We start from the raw sequence: 27,929 nt of genomic DNA on the forward strand, positions 1-27,929 counted from the left end.
TAACCATTTTTGAAAAGTGATACTGGTATACACTTAGCAAACCAAACTTCAGAATAGAATATTTAGTTCAAAACAACTATTTAACATGTTTAAGACCATGAAGAAACCAGAAAATATGGAATCGAGCAAAACAAAATTCACACATTGATATCTGAATCAATCTGATCAGGTTATTAGTTACTCAACTAATTACTATTACATTAGGCTAAATATGTAGAGAATTAGCAACATTTATTTTATAGCATTCTACAAAGACATTTTCTAACACACTAGAAATGACATATTTTCTGATTATGTTATTACTATCAATGGCTGTAAAACAATTTTTAATTTTAACTAATCTACTCTCACCTTACTTCTTCCACATTGTTCTCTTAATTAGCCAAATGTTTAACTTCTTTAAACTTATAGTGCTTTTTCCTACTGCCCTTGTGCTAAATACACATGTGAATCATATTCCTTGGGATTTACAGAGCACCTTTTTTTAAACAGTATTACACTGTCACTACATCTTTAGTTATCCATATTCTCCATAAGACCATAATCTTGATAAAGCCATAAGACTGTGTTGCAGTTGCAGAATCTAGCTGAGTGCATGGGATGTTGAAGACGGCCATAAATATTTACTGATGATCGGAGAAGGCAATGGCACCCCACTCCAGTACTCTTGCTTGGAAAATCCCATGGATGGAGGAGCCTGGTAGGCTGCAGTCCATGGGGTCGCTAGGCGCCGGACACGACTGAGCGACTTCACTTTCACTTTTCACTTTCATGCATTGGAGAAGGAAATGGCAACCCACTCCAGTGTTCTTGCCTGGAGAATCCCAGGGACGGAGGAGCCTGGTAGGCTGCTGTGTATGGGGTCACACAGAGTTGGACACGATTGAAGCGACTTAGCAGGAGCAGCAGCAGTGTAATCATTAGAATAAGTTTGTGGTCTTCCCAGAAATTTTTCCAGCTGAAAATTCTTTTTTATATCCTGAAAGCAGTTGTCAGTTGTTCTATTTGACAATTATAGAGAAGCTACCCACAAAAAGAAGAGACTGAAGAGAAGATTTCATAATTGACTTGCAACAAGTGTAAAATATTTAAAGGTAATTTCAGTCTGTACACACTTGTTAAATGTTTTAAATATATCAATTATATATTAATATATTAATAATTTATGTATAATTCTACTACATAAAAATACAAATATTAAATATCCTGGCAAAAATACTGTACTTAGCTAATGTCGTATTACATTTATAAATCTTAGACAAAAAGGAAAATAATTCAAATCTAGATCAGTCTTTTTATTCACATTAAAATTTTGAGTCTCATTGGCTACAGAATAAGGAATCTAGCTATCATATCCACCCATATAAAACTTCAATTTTATATTTATATTATGTTCAACAACTAAAGCCTGTGGGGTTAAATCTGCCTCACCACCCATTTTTGTACATAAGGTTTCATTAAAATACAGTGACACACAGTCATTCATTCACATATTGTTTTGGGCTGCTTTTCTACTACAGTATTAGAGATCTAAATGGGACACAAAGCCTAACATATTTACTATCTGACCTTTATGCAACAAGTTTGCTGCCCCCTGGTTGATATTATGACACACTTTACTCAATATGAGGCAAAGTGCCACTCACTCTGCAAGTGCAGTCTATATAGTTATATTCTACATAGTTTAGGTCATTGCAAATCAGTTTATTTAATGAAGACAAAATGCCAAGAAATTGGTTTATAGCAACCGAAAGAACACTATTATAAATGAAGTATGCAGAAGAAAAGATTTTAAGAAAAATCTTGCTTTAAGCATCATGTATTGATACTGACTAGCACCTCAAAGATTTCATCAGTGTGTAGCTGTCAAACTACTATGAGGAAAAATTACAAAAAGAAACATTTTTTTTTAATATTAGGAAGTGTATAATGTAAATGATAATTTACTACTATCTAATATAGAAAGGAGCAGAGATCATAAGATCCCTTCTTTCATATATACACACAGTGAGAAAAATAAACAGTATATCAGTTCAGTTCAGTTCAGTTGCTCAGTCGTGTCCGACTCTTTGTGACCCCATGAACTGCAGTACGCCAGGCCTCCCTGTCCACCACAAACTCCTGGAGTTCACTCAGACTCATGTCCATCGAGTCAGTGATGCCATCCAGCCATCTCATCCTCTGTCGTTCCCTTCTCCTCCTGCCCCCAATCCGTCCCAGCATCAGAGTCTTTTCCAATGAGTCAACTCTTCGCATGAGGTGGCCAAAGTACTGGAGTTTCAGCTTTAGCATCATTCCTTCCAAAGAACACCCAGGACTGATCTCCTTTAGAATGGACTGGTTGGATCTCCTTGCAGTCCAAGGGACTCTCAAGAGTCTTCTCCAACATCACAGTTCAAAAGCATCCGTTCTTCGGTGCTCAGCTTTCTTCACAGTCCATCTCTCACATCCATACATGATCACAGGAAAAACCACAGCCTTGACTAGACGGACCTTTGTTGGCAAAGTAATGTCTCCGCTTTTCAATATGCTATCTAGGTTGGTCATAACTTTCCCTCCAAGGAGTAAGCGTCTTTTAATTTTATGGCTGCAATCACCACCTGCAGTGACTTTGGAGCCCCCCAAAATAAAGTCTGACACTGTTTCCACTGTTTCCCCATCTATGTGCCATGAAGTGATGGGACCAGATGCCATGATCTTAGTTTTCTGAATGTTGAGCTTTAAACCAGCTTTTTCACTCTCCTCTTTCATAACTACAACCTAACTTGCCTCAAGGAACTACAGAAAGAATAAACTAAACCCAAAGTTAGTACAAGGAAATAACAAAGACCATAAAAGAAATAAATGAAACTGAGGCTAAAAAGAGAACAGAAAAGATAAATGAAAGTAAGAGTTAGATTTCTGAAATGATGAATTAACAAGACTTTAGGTGCTTACCAAGAAAAAAAAAGACTCAAAATTAAAAAGTAAAGGGGAGACATTACAACTAATACCATAAAAAGGACTGTAAGAGACTACTATGAATAATTTTATACAAACAAACTGGACAACCTGGAAGAATGAATAAATTCCTAGGAACATAATCTAGTGAGATTAAATCATGAAGAAATACAAAATCTGAATAGACCAATCACTAGGTGGCAGATCCCAAAAACCGCCCAACAAAGAAAAGTCCAGGACTTCACTGGTGAATTCTATCACACATTTAAACACCAATCCTTCTCAAACTCTTCTAAAAAGAGAAGAGGAAAAACCTCCAAGCTCGTTTTACAAAGCTAGCATTACCCTATACTAAAAGCAGACAAACTGCAAGAAAAACCACAGGGCAAATTCCCTGATGAACAGGGAACCAAAAGTCTTCAAAAAAATATTAGCAATAAAAAGATCATACACTATGATCAAATGTGATGTATTACAGGGAGGAAAGGATGGTTCAACATACAAAAAACAATGGATGATATACCAAATTAACAAAATGAATGATAAAAAATAATTATCTCAATAGATGCCGAAAAAAAATTTGACAAAATTCAACATCCATTCACAATAAAAACTCACAACAAACTGGATGTAGAGGGAATGTACATGAACATAGAGAAGCCCACAGATAACATTACACTCAATGGCAAAAAGCTGAAAGCTTTCACTCTGAGATCACAGGAAGAAGATAAGGATGGCCACTCTTGCCCCTTTTATACAACACAGTACTGAAAATCCTAGCTAGAGTAATTAGCCAAGAAAAAGAAATAAAAGACATCTAAATCAGAAAGGAAGAAGGACAACTGTCAGTATTTGCAGATGACATATTATATATAGAAAACCCTAAAGACTCCACTAAAATTGTTAGAACTAATAAACAAATTCAGAAAAGTTGCAGGATAAAAATTCAATACACAAAATTCAGTTGTATTCTGATACACTAACAATAAACTATCAGAAAGAGAAATTAAGATAATCTCATTTACAACTGTAACAAAAATAATAAAATACCTAGGAATAAACTTAACCACAGAGATAAAAGAGATGTATACTAAAAACTGTAAGACACAGCTGGACTGGAAAATTTTGTTGTTCAGTCACTCAATCGTGGCTGACTGCAACCACATGGACATTTCCTGTCCTTCACTATCTCCTGGAGTCTGCTCAAACTCATGTCCATTGAGTCAGTGATACCATCCAACCATCTCATCCTCTGTTGCCCTCTTCTCCTCCTGCCCTCAATCTTTCCCAGCATCAAAGTCTTTTCCAATGAGTTGGCTCTTCACATCAGGTGGCCAAAGTATTAGAGCTTCAGTTCAGCATCAATCCTTCCAATGAAAATACAGTGTTGATTTTCTTTAGGATTGACTGGTTAGATCTCCTTGCTGTTCAAGGGACTCTCAAGAGTCTTCTCCAGCACCATAATTCAAAAGCACCAACTCTTCAGCACTCAGCCTTCTTTATGGTCCAACTCTCACATCTGTACATGACTATTCAAAAAACGATGCGTGTACTGTATATGTTAGTCACTCAGTCATGTCCAACTCTTTGCAACCCCATGGACAGTGGCCTGCCAGGATCCTCTGTCCATGAAATTCTCCAGGCAAGAATACTGGAGTGGGTTGCCATTCCCTTCTCCAGGGGATCTTGGCAATCCCCATAGCTTTGACTATATGGACCTTTATGTTCAAGGTGATGTCTCTGCTTTTTAATACACTAAGTTCATCATAGCTTTTTTCCCAAGGAGCAAGCGTCTTTTAATTTCATGGCTGCAGTCCCTATCCACAATGATTTTGGAGCCCCCCAAAATAAAGCCTGTCATTGTTTTCATTGTTTCCCCATCTATTTGCCATGAAGTGATGGGACCGGATGCCATGATCCTAGTTTTCAGAATGTTGAGTTTTAAGCCAGTTTTTCCACTCTCCTTCATCAAGAGACTCTTTTCTTCATTTCTGCTTTCGCCAGTAGGGTGGTATCATCTGCATATCTGAGGTTACTGATATTTCTTCCAGCAATTTTGATTCAAACTTGTTCTTCATCCAATTCCATTTCACATGATGTACTCTGCATATAAGTTAAATAAGAAGGGTGACAATCTGTAGCCTCAGCATACTCCTTTCCCAATTTTGAACCAGTCCGTTGTTCCATGTCTGGTTCTAACTGTTGCTTTTTCACCTGCATACAGGTAATATCCATACAAGCCAAAGTAATCTACAGATGCACTGCAATCCAATCTTTATCAAAATTCCAATGACATTTTTCAGAGAAATAATCCTGAAACTTGTACAGAATCACAAAATAGCGAAATAGTCAAAGCAATCTTGAGAAAGAACAAAGCTGGGGAAACCATACCTCCTGATTTCAAACTACATTATAAAACTATAGAATTAAATTGGTATGGATTGGCATAAAAACAGACACAAAGATCAATGGACAAGAACAGAGAGTTCAGAAATAAACTCATGTATATATGGTCAATTAATTTACTAAAAAGGCGCCAAGAATATTCAATGGGAAAATGACAGTCAATCCATCAAATGGTGTTGGACAAACTGGAAAGCCACGGGCAAAAGACTGAAACTGGACCACTAATACTAAAAAATCAACTCAAAATGGATTATAGATTTGAATGTAAAACCCCAAACCATGAAATTCCTAAAAAGAGAAAACAGGCAGTAAGGATCTTGACACTGGTCCTGACAATGATTTTTTTTGGAGCTGATACTAAAACTGAAGGCAACAAAAATAAACAAATAGAACTACATCAAACAAAAGCTTTCGCACAGCAAAGGAAACCATCAACAAAATGAGAAGGCAACCTACTGAATGGGAGAAAACATTTACAAATCCAGTATCTGACAAAGGGCTAATATGTAAAACATATAAAGAAATGATACAACTCAGTATCTAAAGTAACCAAACAATCCAATTAAAAAATAGGCAGAGGATCTAAATAGACATTTTTTCAGAGAAGACATACATATGGCCAGCAAGTATATGAAAAGGTACTTAACATTACTATTCATGAGGGAAATGTAAACCCAAACCATTAGATATCACCTCATACCTGCCACAAGGACTACTATAACAAAGACAATAAATAAGAAGTGCTGATGTGAATGTCCACACTCTCCTGTGTGCACTGTTGGTGGGAATGTAAATGGGTACGGCCACTATGATAAACGGTATGGAGGTTCCTCAAAAATTAACAACTACCATATGACTGGGCAATTCTACTTTTTTAAAATTTTTATTTTTTAACTTATCTTTTTAATTAGAGGAAAACTGCTTTACAACACAACAATGTTGTGTTGGTTTCTGCTGTACAATGACACAAATGAGCCATAATTACACATAAAACACCTCTCTCTTAAACCTCCCTCCACTCTCACCATCCCACCCCTCTAGGTCATCACAGAACACCAAGCTGGCTCCCTCTGTTATACAGCAAATTCTCACCAGCCATCTTTTTTACCCGTGGTGGCATATATATGTTGATGCTACTTCCTCCATTCATCCCACTCTTTCCTTCTGCCACTGTGTGCACAAGTCTGTTCTCTATCTCTGCATCTCCATTCCTTCCCTGCTAACAGGTTCATTAATACCATTTTTCTAGATTCCATATACATATGCATTAATATATATCTGTTTTCCTGTTTCAGACTTACTTTACTGTATATAACAGGTTCTAGCTTCATCCACCTCACTAAAACTGACTGAAATTTGTTCTTTTTATGGCTGAGTAATATTCCAGTATAAACACACACACACATATACCACATCTTCTTTATTCATTCAACTGTTGGTAGACATCTTGGTTGCTTTCATGTCCTATCTATTGTAAACAGTGCTGTTATGAACATTGGGATACATGTGTCTTTTTCAATTATGGCTTTCTCAGGGTATATTGGGCAATTCTACTCTTGGTTATATATCCAAAGGACATAGAACCACCATCTCAAAGATACATGCACCTCCACTTTCACTGTAACAGTATTTATGGTAGCTAAGACATGGAAAAAAACACAAGTTATTTAGTCTGCTGCTGCTGCTAAGTCGCCTCAGTCGTGTCTGACTCTGTGCGACCCCACAGATGGCAGCCCACCAGGCTCCCTCGTCCCTGGGATTCTCCAGGCAAGAACACTGGAGTGGGTTGCCATTTCCTCCTCCAGTGCACAAAAGTGAAAAGTGAAAGTGAAGTCGCTGAGTTGTGTCCGACTCTTAGCGACCCCATGGACTGCAGCCACCAGGCTCCTCTGTCCATGGGATTTTCTAGGCAAGAGTACTGGAGTGGCGTGCCATTGCCTTCTCTGATTCGTCTATTGATGGGTAAACAGATAAAAAACATGTGGTATATATACACAATGGAATATTATCCAACCAGAAAAAAAAAAAAGGAAACCCTGCCATTTTTGCAACAATATGGTTGGACTTTAAGGGCATTATGCTAAGATATGTAAGTTACAAATACTATATAATTTCACTTATATGTAGAATCTAAAAAAAAGACAAAATTCATAAGCAGAGATTGATCTTTGCCACAAGTAGGAGGTGGGTGAAATGGGTAAAGGCAGTCAAAAGGTAAAACTTTTCAGATATATGTTCTGGGAAGGCAATGTACAGTGTGAGGTGATGGATGTTAACGAAACTCACTGTGGTAATCACTTCACAATAAACACGTACAGTCAACCCTTCGTATCTGTGGATGAGCAATCTGCAGATTCAAAGAGCTTACTGTACTATACTCTTTTACAATATATAAGGGGCTTGGAAGCATCTGGGAGGGGTCCTGGCACCAACTCCTGCAGATACTGAGGGAACAGCTACATATCAAATCATTATTTTATACACTTAAATGACTATAATGCTATATGTTAATTTTATCTCAATAAAACTGAATGACATAAATGGTAACAGCAATGCCTTCAGATATACATAGTGTATGTATACACAAATGAGACATCTTCAAAATTACTTTCTTATGGGATAAATTCAATTAAAAATAGGATGAAAGCATTTCTCTATATTAAAAAATTGGACAAATTTTAACTCTTACAATTAGATTCACTTTGGTTTGCATGACTGCATAAAGTGGGAAGGAAACTGGTTTCTCCATTTTAAAAGTGAATGAACTTTGAATCATATCTTTGAACAAATCATAGCTATGATTTGTTGAAGGCTCTGAGACCAGTGATCTTTGAACTACACAATGTGTAATGGGTTTAATGGAGAATTTTTAAGTTAGTATGTTAGTAGCCAGAGAAAGGCAATGTTTCTGTGGGTGGAGAAGAGGATCCATGTTAAAAAATTCAGATTATATTGTATCATATTATGTCATAGTACAGTACACATATACCATTAACTCTAATACATATTACGCTAACATACTGAATTCCTTTATTCTTAAAAAAGCTATTGAAAACTTTCTTGTACAAGAAATTGAGACCGATATTAAGATAATGAATACCTACTTGATATTATACTATAATACATTATACACATAAGATTAATTATATACTATAATATTAAAATATTGTAGTAACTATGTAATATAATGCTATGATATACTTAACTATCTTACAGTATCAAGTAGGTATCCATTATCTTAATATCTGTATCAGGCTCTTACAGGAGAGGATTTCAGTAACATTTTTTAGAATGAGAGGGAATTCAGTGTGTTAGAATAATGAGTATTCTCTTATAAACTGGAGTAAGTTCTCTCAAATTAATCATTTGTTTCTTGCCCCTTTAATCGTGTTATCTATTTCTATAGATAGCAAAACCTTATAGAAGCTGTGTCCTTGGCTGGTTTGAGATAATAAATGGGAATGAAAGAGACTACCACTAGCAAACTTTAATACATTTAACTTTTATGAAAAAATTATATTTAATGAATCTCTTTAAATCAATATTAATTTCCATTATCTACTAAGCAATGCTTGGATCAGAGAAATTCTATGAATAGAAATCATGGAGAAAAATTTTCAAAGAATTGCTCTGAAATCATAAGAGCCAAGTATGTATTATGCCAATTTCTGTAACAAATATTCTCTAAAATTTCCCAAAGATATCGCCAATAATAAAGTCTTTATGGAAATTAAAAATTTATTTAGAAAAACTTTTTATATATTGTTCAAATGAGCCAAAGTAAATTTGTACTGCAGCATTATTAAGGATTCTGAATATGACAATCATAACTACTGAGAATTTCTCAACTTAGGAATTCAAAAACTATGCCAAAAATTCAGTTAGAAACAGTACATTCTCTCACAACTACAGAAACCTAGAGTCCTAAACACAATCCAAATAGATTGGTTAATGCAACATAAAAGGCAAAACCCAACTTTAGAGATCAATCTTTTACTACAGTAGTAACTAAGATGAAATAACTGCCTCTAATAATGACTGCAATCATTAACTGGTCAAATGAGCACTATATTTTAAACACTGCTGACTATGAGAACTGTTAGATAACTCTTTAAAGGCCTTGATCTCAAATAACAGATAGCACGTGATATTTCTTGAAAGCAGTAAGTGCAAATGATGGAAAATAATATTCTATTTAGAAGGAAACAGGGGAGCAAGAATAAAAAGTGATTTCTTTGAATATGAAACTAAAGTATTTTGAGATACACTGGAACTGCAAAAGGCCAAAACCAAACTGTTAAAGTGTAATTACTAACAATAAGCTGTCAGCAACATAATTCATGTTAGTTGAGGATCATGCCTAGACTTAGAGATGGTATGTGTGTGTGCATGCTAAGTCGCTTCAGTTGTGTCCAACTCTTTGTGACTCTGGACTGCAGCCCTTCAGGCTCCTCTGTCCATGGAATTCTCTAGCCAAGAATACTGGAGTGGGTTATCATTTGCTTCTCCAGGGGATTGTTCTGAACCAGGGATCAAACCCATGTCTCTTATGTCTCCTGCATTGGCAGGCAGGTTCTTTACCAGTAGCAGCACTTGGGAAGCCTAAAGATGGTACAATTTATTATTTTAATTTGGAGACATATTGTACCTTAGGGTATACTTTAACCATAAAGATATTATTTTGGAATTTAATATACTGTCTAAAGTATATTTTAATAGTTTTTTTTTTAATTTAAAGGTTTTACAAAGGTTATATTGGTTCACCACTCATCTCTTCTTGGCAAGGAAGAAACAAGGTGATGGTAAAAAGAAGGGGAAGATAACAGAAGTAGGAAATGAGAACAGAATGGATTCAATCTTGTAACAGGTATACAGCAAAATTAAGGTAAAGAATGATTAAACAGACATGACTATAAGTCAGTCTCCTTTGGAGCTTAACAAAAAGCAGGTAATTGACAGGGTGGAAAGTTTAGGTAACATGTGAAAATTACATAGCTCTTGAGCTAGGGTCTACTGGTGGGATCATAAAAGATGAATACACAATTTTAAACTGCACACAAAAGACTTTTCTAAGATGTGAGCAACACAATCTATTTACTTAACAGGTATTTACCATGATCTTTTTATGTACTAGGTATTATGTGAGGCACTATTAACAGGAATATACACATATCCCCATAAAAATAAATTTAAATGTAACATCACTTTACATTGTTCACATAAAGACAAAAATATGTAACCTATACTGGGAGTCATAAACCTATACCCCTACCATTCAAAATTTATCAGCTCAAAGCATATTCATGGAATTTAAAATTACCCTAAAGAATAAATATTTTAAGTATGGATATCGCATTAAAGCTTATGGCTCTTTCAAGAAAAGAAAACCTACCAAGAATTTTGGCCCAAGGAATCAACAACAAAATATCCCAGCAATACTCAGTTTTTACTCAGAAAACATAAATATGTCAGATAATGATTTTCTGTGACTCCAAATAAAATCCCAAATAATGTATACTACAAAGGGTCAGTAATCCACAACTGGCATTCCTATGCAAGTAATTTAAAAAATACACAATTATATACCTCTGCTATTGCTAACCTAACAGCAGAGATCTAAAATAAAACCAAAATTAGTCCATTACTGAAAAACAGATATTAAACGTATGGTATAAATAAAGCCAAAAGATATCCACGTAGTATCCTGAAATGAATCTAAAATTTGATGAAAAGGTTCACTTTCAGTTGTATATGCATTGATATATGTGTGTGTATACACATACATGCACATGCATACACACAGACACCACACTCTTAGCAGGCAGACATACCCAGATTAGTTACTAATATCAACATATCAAGTATATGCATTTGTGTTAAAGGTATACTTAGGAAAAACATTGGATTAGTACTAAAAGTTTATATTCACAGGCAATGAAATTACACGTGAAAAAACCAAGAGAAATAATACAGCAGTTACTAATTAGGAACTATATTCATTTCTTGATATTTAGTTGTAAGGATTCTTTGTTAGAACAGAGTTTAGAAAAGCAGGCTGGCATAAATAAGTTGACAGAGGGGCAGGGAGAAAAAGATGGTCCAGATCAAGGGGACAAGAGGGTACCACTTTCCATCTTTCCATCTGACTCTTCTATAATTGTATAACTATACTCTTTAGTTTATATATATAAGCCACTCTCAAACTCTCAGTGAAAATTAATAAAGACAATCTCTATCTAAAAGAAAACAATTTTGGTGCTAGCCACTATACTGCAACAACCTCTTTTACATAAACAATTCTGAAAAGATGCATTCAAGTTAAATACTAAAGACTATTCATTTATTAAAGCTAAGACTTTAATTTTTATAGGTCTCACAGCCATAATTTAAAATTTGAAAGCTTCACTTAAACTAGTACAAATATTAGTGATTCAGAGGCAATCTTTTTTCATTTTTGAAAGACAAAACCAAATAACTGACAGTGAGAAGGTAAACATACGAGAAGACAAGAATAAAAACAGATTAGTCTTAACAAGTTATTTCTTTGAATAAAGAGTTCTTAGTAATAATACTATGTTTTCAATTAACGTTTTTTGGTAGAAAAGACACAACAGCATTTTACAAAGATAATAAGCAATATACCTTCTATATCTCCTAATACATCACATGTAGTTATACAACACAACATTCTGTGATGATGCAAATGTCCTCTCTGTGTTAATAACATCAGCACTTGCCACATTTGGCTACTGGGGATGTAAATTTTTAAATTTTATATAGTTTGAAGCAAATAGCCTAAAGAGGCTATTAACTATCATATTGGACAGCACAATTCTATAGAGTTTAATGTATTTATTAATAAGTAGAAATCTAGGTTCTTAATGACCTTCTTTCACAGGATGTGAACTTAAAAATCAAACAAAGAATCACTTCTGTTACCTTAAAAACTATATCCCAACCTATTTACATTGTACAGGCTAAATAAGTCTAACCACATAGCATCATCAAATTTTACATAAATATACAAAAGAGTATACAAAACCCACAAAATTATATTTTCTGTACAAACTGCTACTGTTTTTTCAGCACTTGACTTTTCTTTTCCTCCTAGAAACAATACTATTTATGTAACTAGAGAATTTAACTCAGAAACCATGCAAAAACCCCCCAAAAAAACCCAGAACAGAAAATAAAAACACATCCAAACAAATTAAAAACACCAGAAATGTTTAAAACTGATGATTTAACCCAATTTAAGACATAAACACCATTCCCTATTACTCTTCCATAGAAAAGACCAAAGCTCTGTATTTAAAAAAATAAAACATTCATTAACTAATCATCTTCTCCATAAAAAGATGAAATAACCTTTTACACAACTTTTTAAACTATATACACTCAAACCATTAATTAATGAATAATTAATTTTTAATAATCTTTAATAATTAACTGATAATATATATTAATATATATTAAAAGACATTTAATATTCTTAAAAGAATTTGTAATATAGACTTTTGTATACGATATAGCTTTACTGAGACTTTAGAAATTAAATTCAGTCAATTTACTACCTCACTACAGAATGGATTATCTCTACAGTCAAAATAACTTTTTAAAAAGTTGTTAAATACACCTATGTTAATCATGCATTCTAATCATTCACTTGATTAGCAAGCAACTTTCACAACTGCTGAAATAATTAAACAGCAAAAGGAACTTTTCTCTGTGAACCAACAGTAAAAGTCACAACTATGGTGAGTAGTAGAGGTGGGAGAGAAAGAATTTTCAATGAGAACTTTTTGTCTATGTTACCACAAACAATTCACTGCTGTTTTATATTGTTTTCATGCAGTACTGTTTCAATTTTTCTAAATTTCCATTTTTAAATCCATAGTAAACCTAGAACTTAAAAGAAAACTCACTAGAATACAGATGACATCGAGTAAGTATTCTTACCTTTATTTGACTTTGATGGTTTATTCTTGATAGGTTTAAGGGAACTTCTTGATTTATCCTCTCTATCTTTAATAAGTTTTTGAACATCATCCAAAGACAGTTTTTGCAGGACAACTACAGGCTTAGCTCCTTTATTTAGATCTTCAACTAATCCCATTTTTTCTACTTTGTCTTTCTGCTCTCCTTTCATTTCCATTTTCTTTGTCTCCTGAGTAATATTGCCATCTTTATCCCTCTTGATTTTTGGAATGACAAAATTTTTCAACGCACCAGACCTGCCCCCCAGCAAATAACTTGGAAATTCTGCCTTATTATCAGGGTGCGTTTTATTACTGTCTACTTTACTCTTGTTACCCTCTGTCCTTCTGTCATCCTTACTATTTGGAGATTTAAAACCAGGCTTATCAGGTCTTGATTTATTAGAATCTCCTTGTTTAACACGAGGACTGTCAGGTCTTGACTTTTGTTCCCCAGAAGATGGTCTTTCCCTTGAGTCCCCTGATTCATGTCTGTGTTTTCTTTCTAGTTTATCAGGTTTTGAACCATCAGATTTAATGCCATGGTCATTTCTACTAGAGGATCTCAATGTTTCTGGTCTTCGAACCCTAGATTGATCCCCTCGATGTCGTTCAGATTCACTCCTGTCATCTGACTTTTGTTTACTGTCATGATCACGTCTTAGTGACTCAGAGATGGATCGCCCATCAGGTCTCTGCTTTAAGGCTTCAGCTCTTTCTGATTTTAACCGAGGTGAATCAGATTTAATGTCCTGTTTATGTTTAGACACTTCAGGTTTTTTCTCTGTTGATGGCTTTCCAGAATCCCTCCTATTTTCATGTCTATGTTTCGGTGTTTCAGGCCGACCTTCATTTTTTTGCTTTGGAGTTTCAGGTCGGCCCTCACCTTTCTGCTTTGGAGTTTCAGGCCGTCCATCACCCTTTTGTTTGGGGGTTTCAGGACGCCCATCACTCTTTTGTTTTGGAGTTTCAGGTCGGCTTTCACCCTTTTGCTTTGGGGTTTCGGGTCTTGATTTTGTTGTTTCTGATCTGCCATTATTTTGTTTGTTGTCATTTGGTTTTGTGTCCGGCAGTCTATTTTCATTTTGTTTAGGCTCGGCTGTGCTGCTCTCATTTTGTCTGGATTCAATCATTCTGTTCTCATTCTGTTTAGGTTCTTCTGTTGGTACCTCAATTTTAGTTTCTAACTTAGTTTCACTAGATTTTGTCTCTACCAATCTGTTTTCATTTGGTTTAGACTCTGCCAATCTACTTTCATTCTGTTTCACTTCACTCTTTAAAAGCTCAGGATCAGACTTTTTTTTAGGAGTCTCAGGATGGTTTTCTGGTGTAGATTTAAGATTTCCAATAATATCTTCCTGAAGAACAGAAATAGGTGTGTCATTACATTGTTTGATTTCTTCAGGCTTTTTAATGGAGTCTGAATCCTGAGTTATAGAGGCCTGAGAGTCCACTCTTCCTGCCTGATGAAGATCAATGCTAACCATTAATGCTGGCCTTGACCCATTTCCCGTAGAACCCGTCTCCTGAGAAGCTGGTCTATTACCTCCTGTAGCACCCCCAGCCTCCTGTGGGTAAGAATCTTGTTTTCTTTTTTTCAAAGGCTTATCTGAAATTCAAAGATAAATATTCAGTATCAGTAATAGACATATATTCTTATCTTATTAAAAACCATATGGACTTTGACTATTTTAAAGTCACACTTTAAAAAAATGTGGTGAATGCAAATGTCAATATGCATATATAAAATAGTAGGCATGAATGGCATAATACTTTTAAACCAAGGTTTGAGGAAATATTCACATCTGCTGTACCTCAAGAAATTTTTGTGACTAGAGTAAAAAGATAATTTAAACTGCTAATCTAATAAAAACTACAAAGAACCCCAAAATGCCAACATACAAAACAGGGTGCTTTTGCCACATGTAAGGAAAGTATGAAAAAGAATAAAACCCAAAAGAAAACAGAAATCATGTCACTGAAAAAAAAAAAAAGTATATGAGGAAAGAGAGGAAAAAAAGAACGTAATAGGTATTAAGCTTTGATCCAGTATTCAAATTCTTCAAGGTGTCAACAGCACAAATGTAATTTAAAAGCTAATGCACAGTTTATAAAATATATAACATGACAGAGCTTGAGACTTTGCCTTAATGATACTTGCTGAATTGTCTGGCTATTTTAACAGTTATTTTTAATTTTTTTTAGGACCATCTTTATACTCTCTTATAGTATTCATTAATATGATAAAGTATTATTTAAGAAAAAGAGGATCAAACAGTGAAAAGTCCAAATTACCACTAAAAGCAACCCCTTAAATATGACAGAACCAAGTTCTGGGGGGGGGAACATTTTTAATAGTAATGATGCTTTTATACATCAAAATTCCATCATTTTGTTTTCAAAACATGAAGCAGCAGCCACTTACAGTTTATAATCTAACCAAATATTACTAAAATTTATTTTAGATGTTTGCCAGTAATTTTTTTAAAGAACTAATCATTCTGCTTTTTCAGTTATTCAGAAGTCAAATCTATCACTACATTTCCTCCATTTGCAAAGTAACTACATGATGATGATAATAAATTATGTTATCATTAAACTGTTTTCCCTAGTTAAAACTAACCTGGCAGAAACTTGTATGAAGCTTTTTGTATCAGTATCTAAGGAAAAAAGCACTCAGAATACTAATTTAAAGAATTTTGCGTCTGACTGTTCTGCCATACAAAATAACTTTTATATCTTGTCAAAGGGCACACCAAATAATTACCTCAAAAACAGGATGCTTTATAACCTTATACTTATCCCTTAAACTTTTATAAGCATTTAGAAAAAAAATCTAAGCATCTAGAAATTTAAATGAGCATAATCCAAGATTTTTATATTTTTCAATGAAATATGCTTTATGAAAGCCATTAAAATGGTAACCTAAGAATCTAAGAATTATTGACATAGATCTCAAGCATCTGGAGACCTCTCAAGAGATGTGTGGCTCATCCTTTTACTAATATGAACAATCTGTCTTTTAGAAAAACATTAAAATATCATTAAGGCTAAATTTTAAAAGATTACAAAATACTTAAGCATTTGCACATGAGTGATGTGTTAAGTTTGGGGAAGAACTTATAATTTTTTCTACAATGCATAAAATATTGCTAAATACACAGTTTTAATTTTTGAACTATTGAAGGGTACTTCACCTCTTCTGTAAAACCCAGAACAATGCCATTACTACTGCAAAGATTCTTGGATATGTTAAAAGCATGCAGACTCTGATTCACTCAATCTGATTCAGCTCCACCAAGAACTTATTCCTGTAAAGTGGCTCTGAATCCACACAGGTCACTTTTGTCTATTCACTTTCATTATTGGTCTTCACTACATGACCTTCACCTAATGAATGAAAGCCATCTCTATTAAGAATAATTTTAATATTTGCAACACCTGTAAGCTTTCTAAAGAACTGGAATTAGTAAGTTATGGTATTAAACTTTAGGTATTCCCGAAGAAAATGCATGTGAAAACACATCTTAATTTTGAGACCAACATTTGTCATCTTGATGCTGATATTTTGAAAATAAGATCTGACCCTTACAGAAACGGTAAACTCAATTATGCTTATAAGAAACAAACTATATCACCTGCCTAAGTCTACTACAAGTGATAACTGAAAACACTTAAAGCAAAACAAGCAGAGCAACTGTACACAGAGTAGCTAATTATAAAAAAAAAGAAAGCATCCCATCCCTAAACCAAAGTACAGGCTAAGTGACTGTCCTATTCCTGTCCCAAATCCCAGTCTCTTATTTCAAATGGCAATGGGTAATAATTTACTTCTAATAAGGGTTACAGTGCAAGAATATTTTAACATCATAAAAAACATTAGTGAAGCTAGGCCATTCCTTAAACTTGCTAACATGGAAAGTGGACCTTCGGAAAAGATGAAACAGGCAAAGATGAACAAAGAAACCCCCTCTTTAACAACAGAAAGCAGGTATTTTCAGCACATGGAGATATTAATGTCTATGACAGCTCATCCCAGAAGCAAAGAAAAATAGCCCTTTAAAATTAATTTATGTAATTAAAGATGTTAAAAGGTTGAGCAAAAGATTGAGAAGAAGGTCCTTTAGGAATATTATAAAATATTAGGTTGCACAGAATTAACCTGTCGGTGTATGTAAAACTATCCAAAGAAGAGAGAACAGGCCAAAGGAACATGAATATACAGCAGCCAGGAAAGCATCTTCTGTGTGTGGAACAGCAGTGTATTAGGTTATACCACAGCCTATGTGAAATATTTCTAAGAGTATTCTGTCCCTTTTCTTGAATTCCACAATTATCAAAACAATCTTGTTTGCTGAACTTTCTAATCTTATTCATAAGGTAAAGGTTTCTGACTTCTGGTCAACTGAGGGGAATGCTTCATTCATTCATTTATAACAAACAAATATGATGGGAAACAAGCTCATAACCTAGAGCAGAGCTCTGAGCAAAACCACGTAGACCAGACAAGTAGTCTTCTTTGTTCCTACTACCAGCAATAAAAGTTATAAAAAAGTACTCAGTGCCAAGCCTCAGAATACAGTAAATACCAATTTTACAATATCTAAGATGTAGCAGTAACTAGTGATAAATTCATTCAATACTTCTTTGAAGTATTTCATCTCTTAAGGGATACCACTTTAGAAAACTTTAATTTATGACCTCAACTACAAACTTAGAGCAATATACCAAACCTTTAATCTTTTCAAAATCTCAATATAACTGTTTATATATAAAACACTATCTCATTACAAAATTCAGAAATTGAATACAAAATGACGAGATTTAAATCAAAGGTGTCAGCTAGTACCTAAATTCCAAACTTTTTCAAATAAAGTCATGGGGACATGGCTCTCAGAAGGCTAGAGATGACAGCATTAATATAAGATCAGTGAAATCTGCATAACCAATTTGAGAAAAATCATCTAAATCAAACAAAATCAGACAGTTCATCTTTTCCCTTAAATCCTTACAGAACCAGCTGCCTCTGTAAGGTAGCTTACATTATTTCAAATTGTAAGTCAATTGTGGTCACTCAGCTTTTCAAATATCTTTGTTTTAGTCACAGCATCACAGATGACAGAGAAGATGGATAATAAAAATTTAAATATACATAACAAGTTTTAGGAAGAACAGTATTCTGTTTTTTGATTTTCTTTTATTTTCCCAAAGAAAAGTTAGCAGTCTAAAATACTTGCTAACATGCAACTAGTATTTTACTATCCTTATTTCCATTCAGTTTTTAAACGTAAAAACTATGGTTTCAACAAATAGGATATAGTAAAAGTTCAAAAAAGTAAGGAAAAAAGCTCACCATTTTCTCTGCTTTCGTTCCAACAATTAAGTCATTAAAAAAGAATCATACTCTTTTTAAAAGAATGCAATTTTTAAAAACACAAATTAAAATGTCATGCAAAAGTTCTCAAGGCAACTAATATTTCTTGGCAAAGAAATTACAACAGCACATGTTTTTTTACAAAACTGTCACAGGATTCAGGAAATGGAATAAGGTAATATTATCAAGAGTAGCTGAATAATATTGCTCTCTTCACTTGATATGCATATACTTTTATGAGAGGCTGGAGGAAAAGATACATTTTGGAACCTATAGAATTGTTTCCTGAACCCCAAACTACTAAGCAAAGAGAAAAAGGGCAAGTGACACTTTATTTCATCTTTAATGTCTATGATCTGCTAGTTAAAAAAAAAGTTTCTGAGTCAATAAAATGAAGACGTCTAGCAATTTTTTTATCTGCATCTACCTGTGATTTCTGCACTTAGCAAAGATGGTAATGTAACAATTACCAAGTACAGTTTATTCTTCCAGTAACATTAAAACAGCCGTCATGATAGGCAGGAAACACAGTATGATCTTTTGCATGTTTCTCAACATAGGTACAGAATGATCTACAAGTGATCCTGTCACATGATGAGCAAGATCATATATAAAAATGACTTCAAGTCAACATCAAGAAGTTTTGTTTTATAATGACCAAAGAGAAACTAGAAGAACTATAACTAAATCTAGAATATTTAACTATAAAATTAAACCAAAGTATTCTTTGGTTTGGATGGTCAAATATGTATATGCACCTACTGTAGAGACATAAAATTTATAAATAACTAACTTTATAACTACTGATTTATTAGTCTCTCTCCAAATTTTCAAGAGATTTTAAACATAATGTTCACCAAACCAAACAACTAAGAACTTAACAGGATTTACTTTCACTATAATTTTTTATAAAGCACAAAAAGAAAGTCCATAAACTTACAGAACAGGTGTCTTGTAAATTCATCCTAATACACCAGTCAGACAAAAGGGAACACTTAACTATAATCACCAACAAAAGATTCTTAATTCTTATTGCTATTTAATACTAACTTAAAATTCTTTCTTCATTTTTTTACTTAAAAAAATTCACATTGAGATGACCAAATTATAAACCAAGGGAAAAATCTAACTGCATAACAAACATACACACAATTTTTCCTTAAAAGCACTGATTCAAAATAATCTATAGTGGTTAACCTTGATTAGGTAGAAAAAAGGTAAAGATGCAAAATTATGTTAACATAACTTGTGGAAACAATCACTTTGGAAGATGAGCACAGATAAAATCATTTGATATATAATAGGTGATAGACCTATTTGGTTTTACAGAATTACCAAACCTCAGATAGTTCTTTCAAATAAAAAATGAAATTAAGAATTTCATTCTGAAGGATGAGCATTAGTAACAAAACCACAATTGAGAAACATTAAAAATCATAAAATAAGAAAAAAGACATAATATTAAAAACGTGTTAGGACATTATATAATTATATATTCACCAAGGGTATGAAGTGATAGTAATGAGATTATTTTACCTTTATCTTGAACTTCTTTTGAAAAACGCTCCCTTTCAATAGCTGATTCTCTCTCTATTCGCTCAATTTCAGCCAATGCATCCAATTCCACTTCATCATATATAGGTCCCTGTTGTGATACCTGTTGCTGATTCAGTACCACAGAAGTCTGGGGCTGTTTTGTAGCAACTGAAGTGTTCTGTTGTAAAACAGGCACTTGATTTGCTGGAAGGAATGCTGTTTGTTCTTGCTGCGACAAACACTGAGCAGCATTTAGTGGGCGGTTTACATCCTGTGGAGTAATGGGTGTTTTTGAAGTCTGTCCTGGGTACTGCACATTAAAAGGAATATCATTTTCTGAAACATTGCTATTTTCCATACCAGAAAGCATATCCTCTTGCTGGTCCATGTCTGAAGATCTTACACGAGTAAGTCTTAACGTAAGTTTAGTGGAGTCCTTGGATGGAGAGCTAATGATATCATACATTGCAGCCTTCTCATTCTGGTCTTTTTCATCTTTGCCTAATTTCATTTTCTTTTGCTTCTTTTGCTTTCTTTCTGGAGAATCTAACAAGATGTCTGGTGGAACATCTCGAGGTGATGAACAAGGTAGAGACTGAGACTGCAGGATTAAAGATGGTCTTGATCCTAGAAAAACAATTCAACAGGAATGAACAGTTGTGCTAGTTTTACATTTTCAGACATGTGATACATTAAATAAGCAACAATATAGTACTGCTAGAAAAAATGTAAAGTATTTCATCTGGCTACTTATTTACAGAGTATGAAAGCCTAACGATATGTCCCCATGGTCTTTCAGCTTGTTGCCAGATGACTCAGGTCTGAATTAAAGAATGGGTTTTCATCTTCCAGATCAGTATTATCTTTATTTTTTCACCTAAAAAGTATAAGTACTTAGCTTGAAAACATCAAAAGAGTTCACTATTTCTAAAGATGCAACACAAATATTTTAAGAATGATAATCTCTATACTCTCACTTATTATCTAGAAAAACTGACATGTCTAAAGCAAGAATAAGTCTGTCAAATTACAAAAAGGTTACAAATTAATCCTAGAGACTACGCTCACAGGAATACTTAATGGTATAAGAAAAAGGAAGTGGGAAAAATTACAGGGATCAGTCTTCACTTATTTAACAAATTGGTGGTAAAGTATTAACTTATACCTTTATGAGGTCGTCTCTTTTTCCCTCACTTAACACCATTTACATACTCTCTTCAGCTTGCTAATCCTCCTTTTATTAGAAAAATATGCAGGTTGAGCAAATTTCAATGCTCAATAAAACATGTTCAGCCCAGAGTCCATTAAATTAAACACTATATAAGGAAGTGCTAAAAATAAGCTAAACAAATGGGAAAATTTTTTGTTAACAAGTTTCAATGGTGAAAAATTGTATTGACATGCTTTAGAAACAAATGTATAACTGCATCTGAATAGTATATACATTACTTGTCAATTAGACTACTTGTAAAAATTTTAAAAGACCATGAGAAATAATAAAAATCAGTCAAGGTAAAAGTGCTTTATAGAATGAACTTAAACCTAGGCTTGTCTTAAATTGTTTCAGTGTTTTTACTACAAATGTTAGTTTGAAGTTACATCAAAGATAGACTGATTTCAGGTGGAGCTTTTATGGAGACATTAAAAAGAAATGAAACGAACACTCTGGGACCACTTATTTTGTGCCAGAGCTTGTGCAAAGTACTTTGCACATCAATTCATTTAAATGATTTACAACAATCTTGATGAGTATTATAACTATTTTGCAGAAACTAACACGACATTTATAGAGATTAAGAAATTTTCCCAATATTAAATAGCTAGCAAACCAAAAATTTAAACCCAGATCTGTCTAATGTGTGAATTATAATACATCATATTGTCTTTTCACTTAAAATTTATCTGTCAAATTATATATTTTAGAACAAACTTTAAATTCCAACAATTAATCTAAAAATCAAACTAGGCTTACTGAAGATGCATTCAACATTCAAAACTAGTTGGAAAACAACCGCATGAGCAGAAATAGAGGCTTCTGAGGAGGAAAGTTCGTGAGCTTAATTGTTCTAGTTTTCTTCTCTTTCTATCTAAAGTTATCTATCCATCTAACCATCCATTTATTCATCTATCCACCCTCAAGAGTTACAGAGAAAATGGTCTCATTATCCAGAATAACCAGCTATTCCACTGCTACTCTCCTCCCTGGCAGTCTAAATATTTCTCACTCTGAAAATACCTGTAAGATTTGTACCTAACTTTGACACCTAACCTACAAACGGAGTTGGAAGTTGTTCTCTTTTTCACAAACTCGGTTATTTTAATCCCTGAAAATTCATAGAATTAAAGAATTAGAATGGCTCAAAATTCTAATTATTGAATTAGAATTATTGAATTAGAATGGCTCATAAAAGTTCAGCTTTCACCTCATGAAGGATATCCCAAATCAAAGACCTGGAACATAAACTATGAAAAAGAAATTTTTACAGTGAGGCAGCCCAGTCCATGTTTTAGATGGCCACAATTAGAAATTCTCATGAATAGTTAAAATTTATTATCAGCTATACTGCAATTAATTAAAAGCGAATTCTCTAAAGTGGATATGATATTCTCCAACAAAATCGGACGTTTTAAGTTTTTCTTTTTAAGTTTGGACTTTAGTTTTAAGTCTTTTTTTTAAACTAAGACTTATTTATTTTTGACCATGCTGGCTCCTTCTTGTCGCACAGGCTTTTCTGAGGTTGTGACAAGCAGGGGCTACTCTTCGGTGGTGGTGTAGACGTCTTCTGTTGCAGAGCATGGCCTCTAGGACACACAGGCCTCAGTTACACCTTGCAGACTCCATAGAGTGTGGGCTCAGTAGGTGTGGTGCTTGGGCTTAGCTGCCCCACTGTATGTGGGATCTTCCAGATGTGGGATCAAACACTGCCAATGCAGTGTCTCCTGCATTTGCAGGCAGATTCTTCCAAGACTGAGCCACTGAGGAAGCCCAGTTTTAAGTATTTTTTAAAATAGCTCAAACCTGGATTTAAACTCAGAATTTTGTGACTTTACTATGCACACAAGACCACACAAGGTTCTTTGGGAATTAGAAGATACAGAAAATGAAATTCATGTTCATAAATAAGTTATTAGAAAAAATATAAACATCTTAGAGACACTAGGAGAGAGTCCATAGAAGATCAGCCATTTAACTTAGAACTTGAAGAATTAATATGATTTTAATAAGCAGAAATAAAGTAGATGTACGAGATCAAATGAAGTAATTCACAGAGAACAGGCCAGATTTTGATAAATGACTATCTAAGAAGTGAGAGAAGATTAAGACAATTCAGGATTGAAATATCATTAAGACCAACAAAAATGGCAGAAAGAACATCAAGAAAAATTTTGAACATGAATTTGAAATATCAGCTAGATGTGAAGAGGTTTGTCTGGAATGAAAAATTACAATTTGAGAGATAGAACTGGAAGCAAAGACATTGATTTTGGTGTCCTGTTCACAAAAATAACTAATGCTACTACCAAAACTGAGTAAAACAGTCAAGGAAAAAAGTAAAATAGAAGATAAAAATATAATGATAGAAATCTTGAGAAATGAGAGAACAAAGAGCTAATGAAGGGAAAAATGACAATGAAAAAACAAGGAAAGCAGGTGGATTCACTACAGAATAAGTTTTGGAGGCCAAAGAGAGAAAGATCAATAATTTCAAATATTTAAGAAATATTAAAAGGATTATGGTTTGAAAAGACCATTGGATAATCAGTAAGAATGATACTATATATATCTGAAAACAGTAAGTACAGGTTCCTTTTTTTCCTACAATAAATGAAAAGTCATAAAGAATAATTTTTTGGTACCTGCATTAAGAAGTTTGAATTCTTTACTCAACTTGAAATCTGAAAAATTAAGGAAATTTTAGTTACAATGATACCTTTTGGAGTCCCATCACTTCCAGCAGGGGAACATACTGGCTGTGGAGACCTCAAGGGAAAAGACGCAGCATTCCTCATTGTTGAAGAATCTCCATCCTAGGAACAGAGTATAACAGTTATACCTGGAATAATGGATGAGGCTTTATAGAAATCTTAAAGAGAACCAATAAAAGACATAAATTACTGACAGGTAAAGTGTTGGTATTCAAAAGCATAATTCTTCTGCACTTTCCTGTTTTCTTCATGGTATATCTTAGAAGAATTGAAACTGTATCCAAAACAATCAACAGCCTAAGCATGGCAATGAATAAGAGAACTGGTATTACTGGTATGCTCCATTTTTGTTTACTGTTTTCTACAAAAGGAGCTCTGAATATCCTACTAGGTCATAAATGTAAATAAATGTCTTGAAGGCAGAGTCCAATGTCATCTTTGTTCAACTTAAATACGTGTAACATGTGATAATACCACCAAACAAATAACAAATCTCTAGTATGTGGATTATTTCAATAACATTAACGTAACATTAAATTTCAGGGAAAAATGGTTTTTACAAGTCTTAGAGGGAAAAAGAGCTAAGTACTAATATATAAAGGCTCATAAGAAGACATCTTTTTGTGAGCAAATACTTTAAGATGAAGTGTGATTTCATTAAGGACCTAAACCTCTAGACCACAGGTTGGCAAACTTTTTCTATAAAGAGACAGATAATGCACAAGTTTTCTGGGTCATACACAGTTTGTCACATAAAGTTACTTGTTGCTGTTGTTCTCTTAAACTATGAAAATCATTCTTAGTTTGTGGATCAGACTACTGGCAAGTTTAGCAAACCCTTCTCTAGATTAAGCTCTAGGAGTACAGCTAAATTCTCAGACGTAGTATAACCCACAAAAAAAAAGACAGATTTCCTTTATATTATAGAATTGAAATACTGGGTTATGTGACAAATATTAGAACTATTTCATTACCTTAATGTAACTAATATGATTACATACGTCACTACTTATCCTGTGCACCATGTGTAGGTAGTCGTCACTTGAGCCATGTCTAGGATTATCAGCATGATGATTAGCAGAATTGCCAGACAACGAACCAGAAACTTTATTATCATGTAGGTTTCTCAAACCACCTGCAACAATGGGACTTGATACCGATGCTGAAATTAATAAGAATTTTAAAAAAGATTTATAAAAATAAACTGGTAAAATTCTTAGAGGATAGTAACAATAATTATTCACAAGTAATACTTTAGTCTTCATAAATTACAAAGACTAATATAATAAGCTGGCTGACTATACACAGCTTGATCAAATCTTAACACTGTGCCACAAGTCATTCAGACTGATTTCTGAAAAGAAATAAGATATTAGATATGGTTGAAGCTCTCCATATACCTGCATATGCCTCTCCTTTATTTTCTTCCTCTTATTCACTAAAAGCAAGTGCTACTATTGAACTTAGAGTTCACTCTACCTATGAATATCTTTATAGCTTTGCTATAAATGAATATATTTCTAAATAACACATTATTGCTTAGCACATTATATAAATGGTATATGTATATATTCTTCTATAACACTTCAATTTCAATATTGTGTTGAAATATATCTATTTTTATATATGTCGTTTTATTTTAAATAAATAATGACATACATTACTTCTTTAGTCTGCTACATAATGTACACATTTTATCCAGACTTATGTTAGTAGTTTAGATTGCCTGAATATTTTTGTCATCATAAACAATGTTGTAATGTATTATGTATTCTTATAATGACTTATAAATGTGTCTAGAAGTGAAATTGCTGAATATTCCTGTTTTTAACCCTTGCTAAACATTAACAAATAGTTTTCCAAATTATTTATGACCACTCTACTAGTAATAGACAAGTGTTCTTGCTGCTCTATATTCTTGCCAACGATTTTCATCAATCTGAAGATGAGAAATGTCTCTGATGGTTACTTTAATTTGTCTTTCTTTCCTTAAACAATAGTGAAGCCAAGCATCTTTTCATGTGTATTACACATTCAGATTCCCTACTTAACACAAAATCATAAAAATTACTCTCTGAAATTTTCTTTCAAGAGTTTCATAGTTCTGTTTTTTCATACTTAGGTCTTTAGTTCTAGTAAAATTAGAATATCCTTTCCATGAATGCTTAGTAGAACTTGAGATGGAACTGTCTGAACATGCTTTATACCCTCCCCTAGTTATAGAAGAGACAGATTTTGAAGAACTGAGGGAGATTTTAAACAGAAATAGATATTGTCAAACTGCTCTCTAAAACGGTTCTACCAATTTATATTCCTATGAAGACTGTATGAAGTTTGAATTTCCCTGCACACTAAAACATGTTCACTAATCTGATAGTTATAATAAAATTTTATTTCAATTTAATTTTGATTAACATCTCTTTAATTGCGAACCAGGTTGAACATATTAAACCTTTCTGCATCCAATTTGTTTTTCTTTTTCAGTAAATTATTTACTTCTTTAGTCAATTTACCTGTCTTTACTTGTTCTCTCGTCTTATACAGAAATTTGTGATTAATCTGTCTTTTCCCCCATTTCTAGAATACAGTCCTACTTAGAAAGGCCTTCTTGACCCTTGGTGAGTAAGTCAAAGTCGCTCAGTTGTGTCTGACTCTTTGTGACCCCATGGACTATACAGTTCGTGGAATTCTCCAGGCCAGAATACTGGAGTGAGTAGCTGTTCCCTTCTACAGGGGATCTTCCCAACCCAGGGTCGAACCCAGGTCTCCTGCATTGCAGGTGGATTCTTTACCAGCTGAGCCACAAGGGAAGCCCAAGAATACTGGAGTGGGTAGCTTATCCCTTCTACAGGGGATCTTCCCAACCCAGGGATCGAACCCAGGTCTCCTGCACTGCAGGCAGATTCTTTACAGTTGAGCTACCAGGGAAGCCCATTTCTTGATCCAACATTACCCAAAATTCACCCCCATGTTTTCTTCTTATAGTTCCATGAGTCAAAATACAAACAAACATGTAAACTGTTTATCCACCTAGAACATTTTTCCTCTAAATGATCTAAGAATCAACTAAAATTTCAAAATGCCTAGCCAACCTATCCAACATGATTTACTAAACAATCCACTATTACATACTGATGCAAGATACCATCTTAGAATGACAGAATTGGAAACAGAATCACTAATGGATGGTAGACCTTTTAGGATAAAGATTAATAGGAAATGGAGTTATGTGATCTCAAAGTATAATCTGACAGATTACTTACTAATTGCAAAGGAGAAATTATGTTCATTATAAAAGAAGTGGTTACCACCTAAATATTACTAATAACAAAGCCACTTGTGATTATAAGTCTTCTGATGTGATGCAATATGAAGTGCACATTACTTTAGTATCCTTGCCAAAAATATAAAACTAGAAATTAATAGAGCCTTTACTGATAACTTCCAGTTGGTAGGAAACATAAGGAGTATATGAGCAAATCAAACAACACAATAGGAAACAGTGAAGTCTAGAATATGTGATACTCCACCACAAAGGTAGCACAGAATTTCTAAAAAAAAAAAAACCAGAAATTACTATCATGGAGAGAGGCTATGGGACCAAATAGATTTTTAAAAGAGTCAAAAGAGATGTAAAAACCAAGTGCAATGTGTGAGAAACTAGATTAGATCATATATAGGGGAAAAAGGTTATAAATGTTCTCAGTATTTTTAGGGGCAAATTATTACACTTGGTATTTATAAAGGAGAACTCTGCCTTCTTAGCAAAT

The 27,929-nt window shown here is 33.7% G+C and overlaps 1 protein-coding gene across 4 annotated transcripts in view; it reads right to left on the reverse strand.

Moving 5' to 3' along the window:
- Nucleotides 1-27,929, reverse strand: part of NIPBL (NIPBL, cohesin loading factor) — a 205,174-nt gene that overhangs the window by 76,030 nt on the left and 101,215 nt on the right. For 3 of the 4 annotated variants that reach the window (XM_027520108.1, XM_027520109.1, XM_027520110.1), the window contains exons 7-10: nt 25,161-25,321; nt 24,165-24,261; nt 20,233-20,859; nt 13,306-14,931 (exon numbers count right to left, since the gene is read on the reverse strand). In XM_027520108.1, the coding sequence (XP_027375909.1) occupies nt 13,306-14,931; nt 20,233-20,859; nt 24,165-24,261; nt 25,161-25,321 (2,511 nt within the window). The remainder of the gene's footprint in view (nt 1-13,305; nt 14,932-20,232; nt 20,860-24,164; nt 24,262-25,160; nt 25,322-27,929) is intronic. The other variant, XM_027520111.1, reaches the window with a different exon arrangement.

Source organism: Bos indicus x Bos taurus, chromosome 20, assembly GCF_003369695.1.
Source record: "Bos indicus x Bos taurus breed Angus x Brahman F1 hybrid chromosome 20, Bos_hybrid_MaternalHap_v2.0, whole genome shotgun sequence".
Lineage (NCBI taxonomy): Eukaryota > Metazoa > Chordata > Mammalia > Artiodactyla > Bovidae > Bos > Bos indicus x Bos taurus.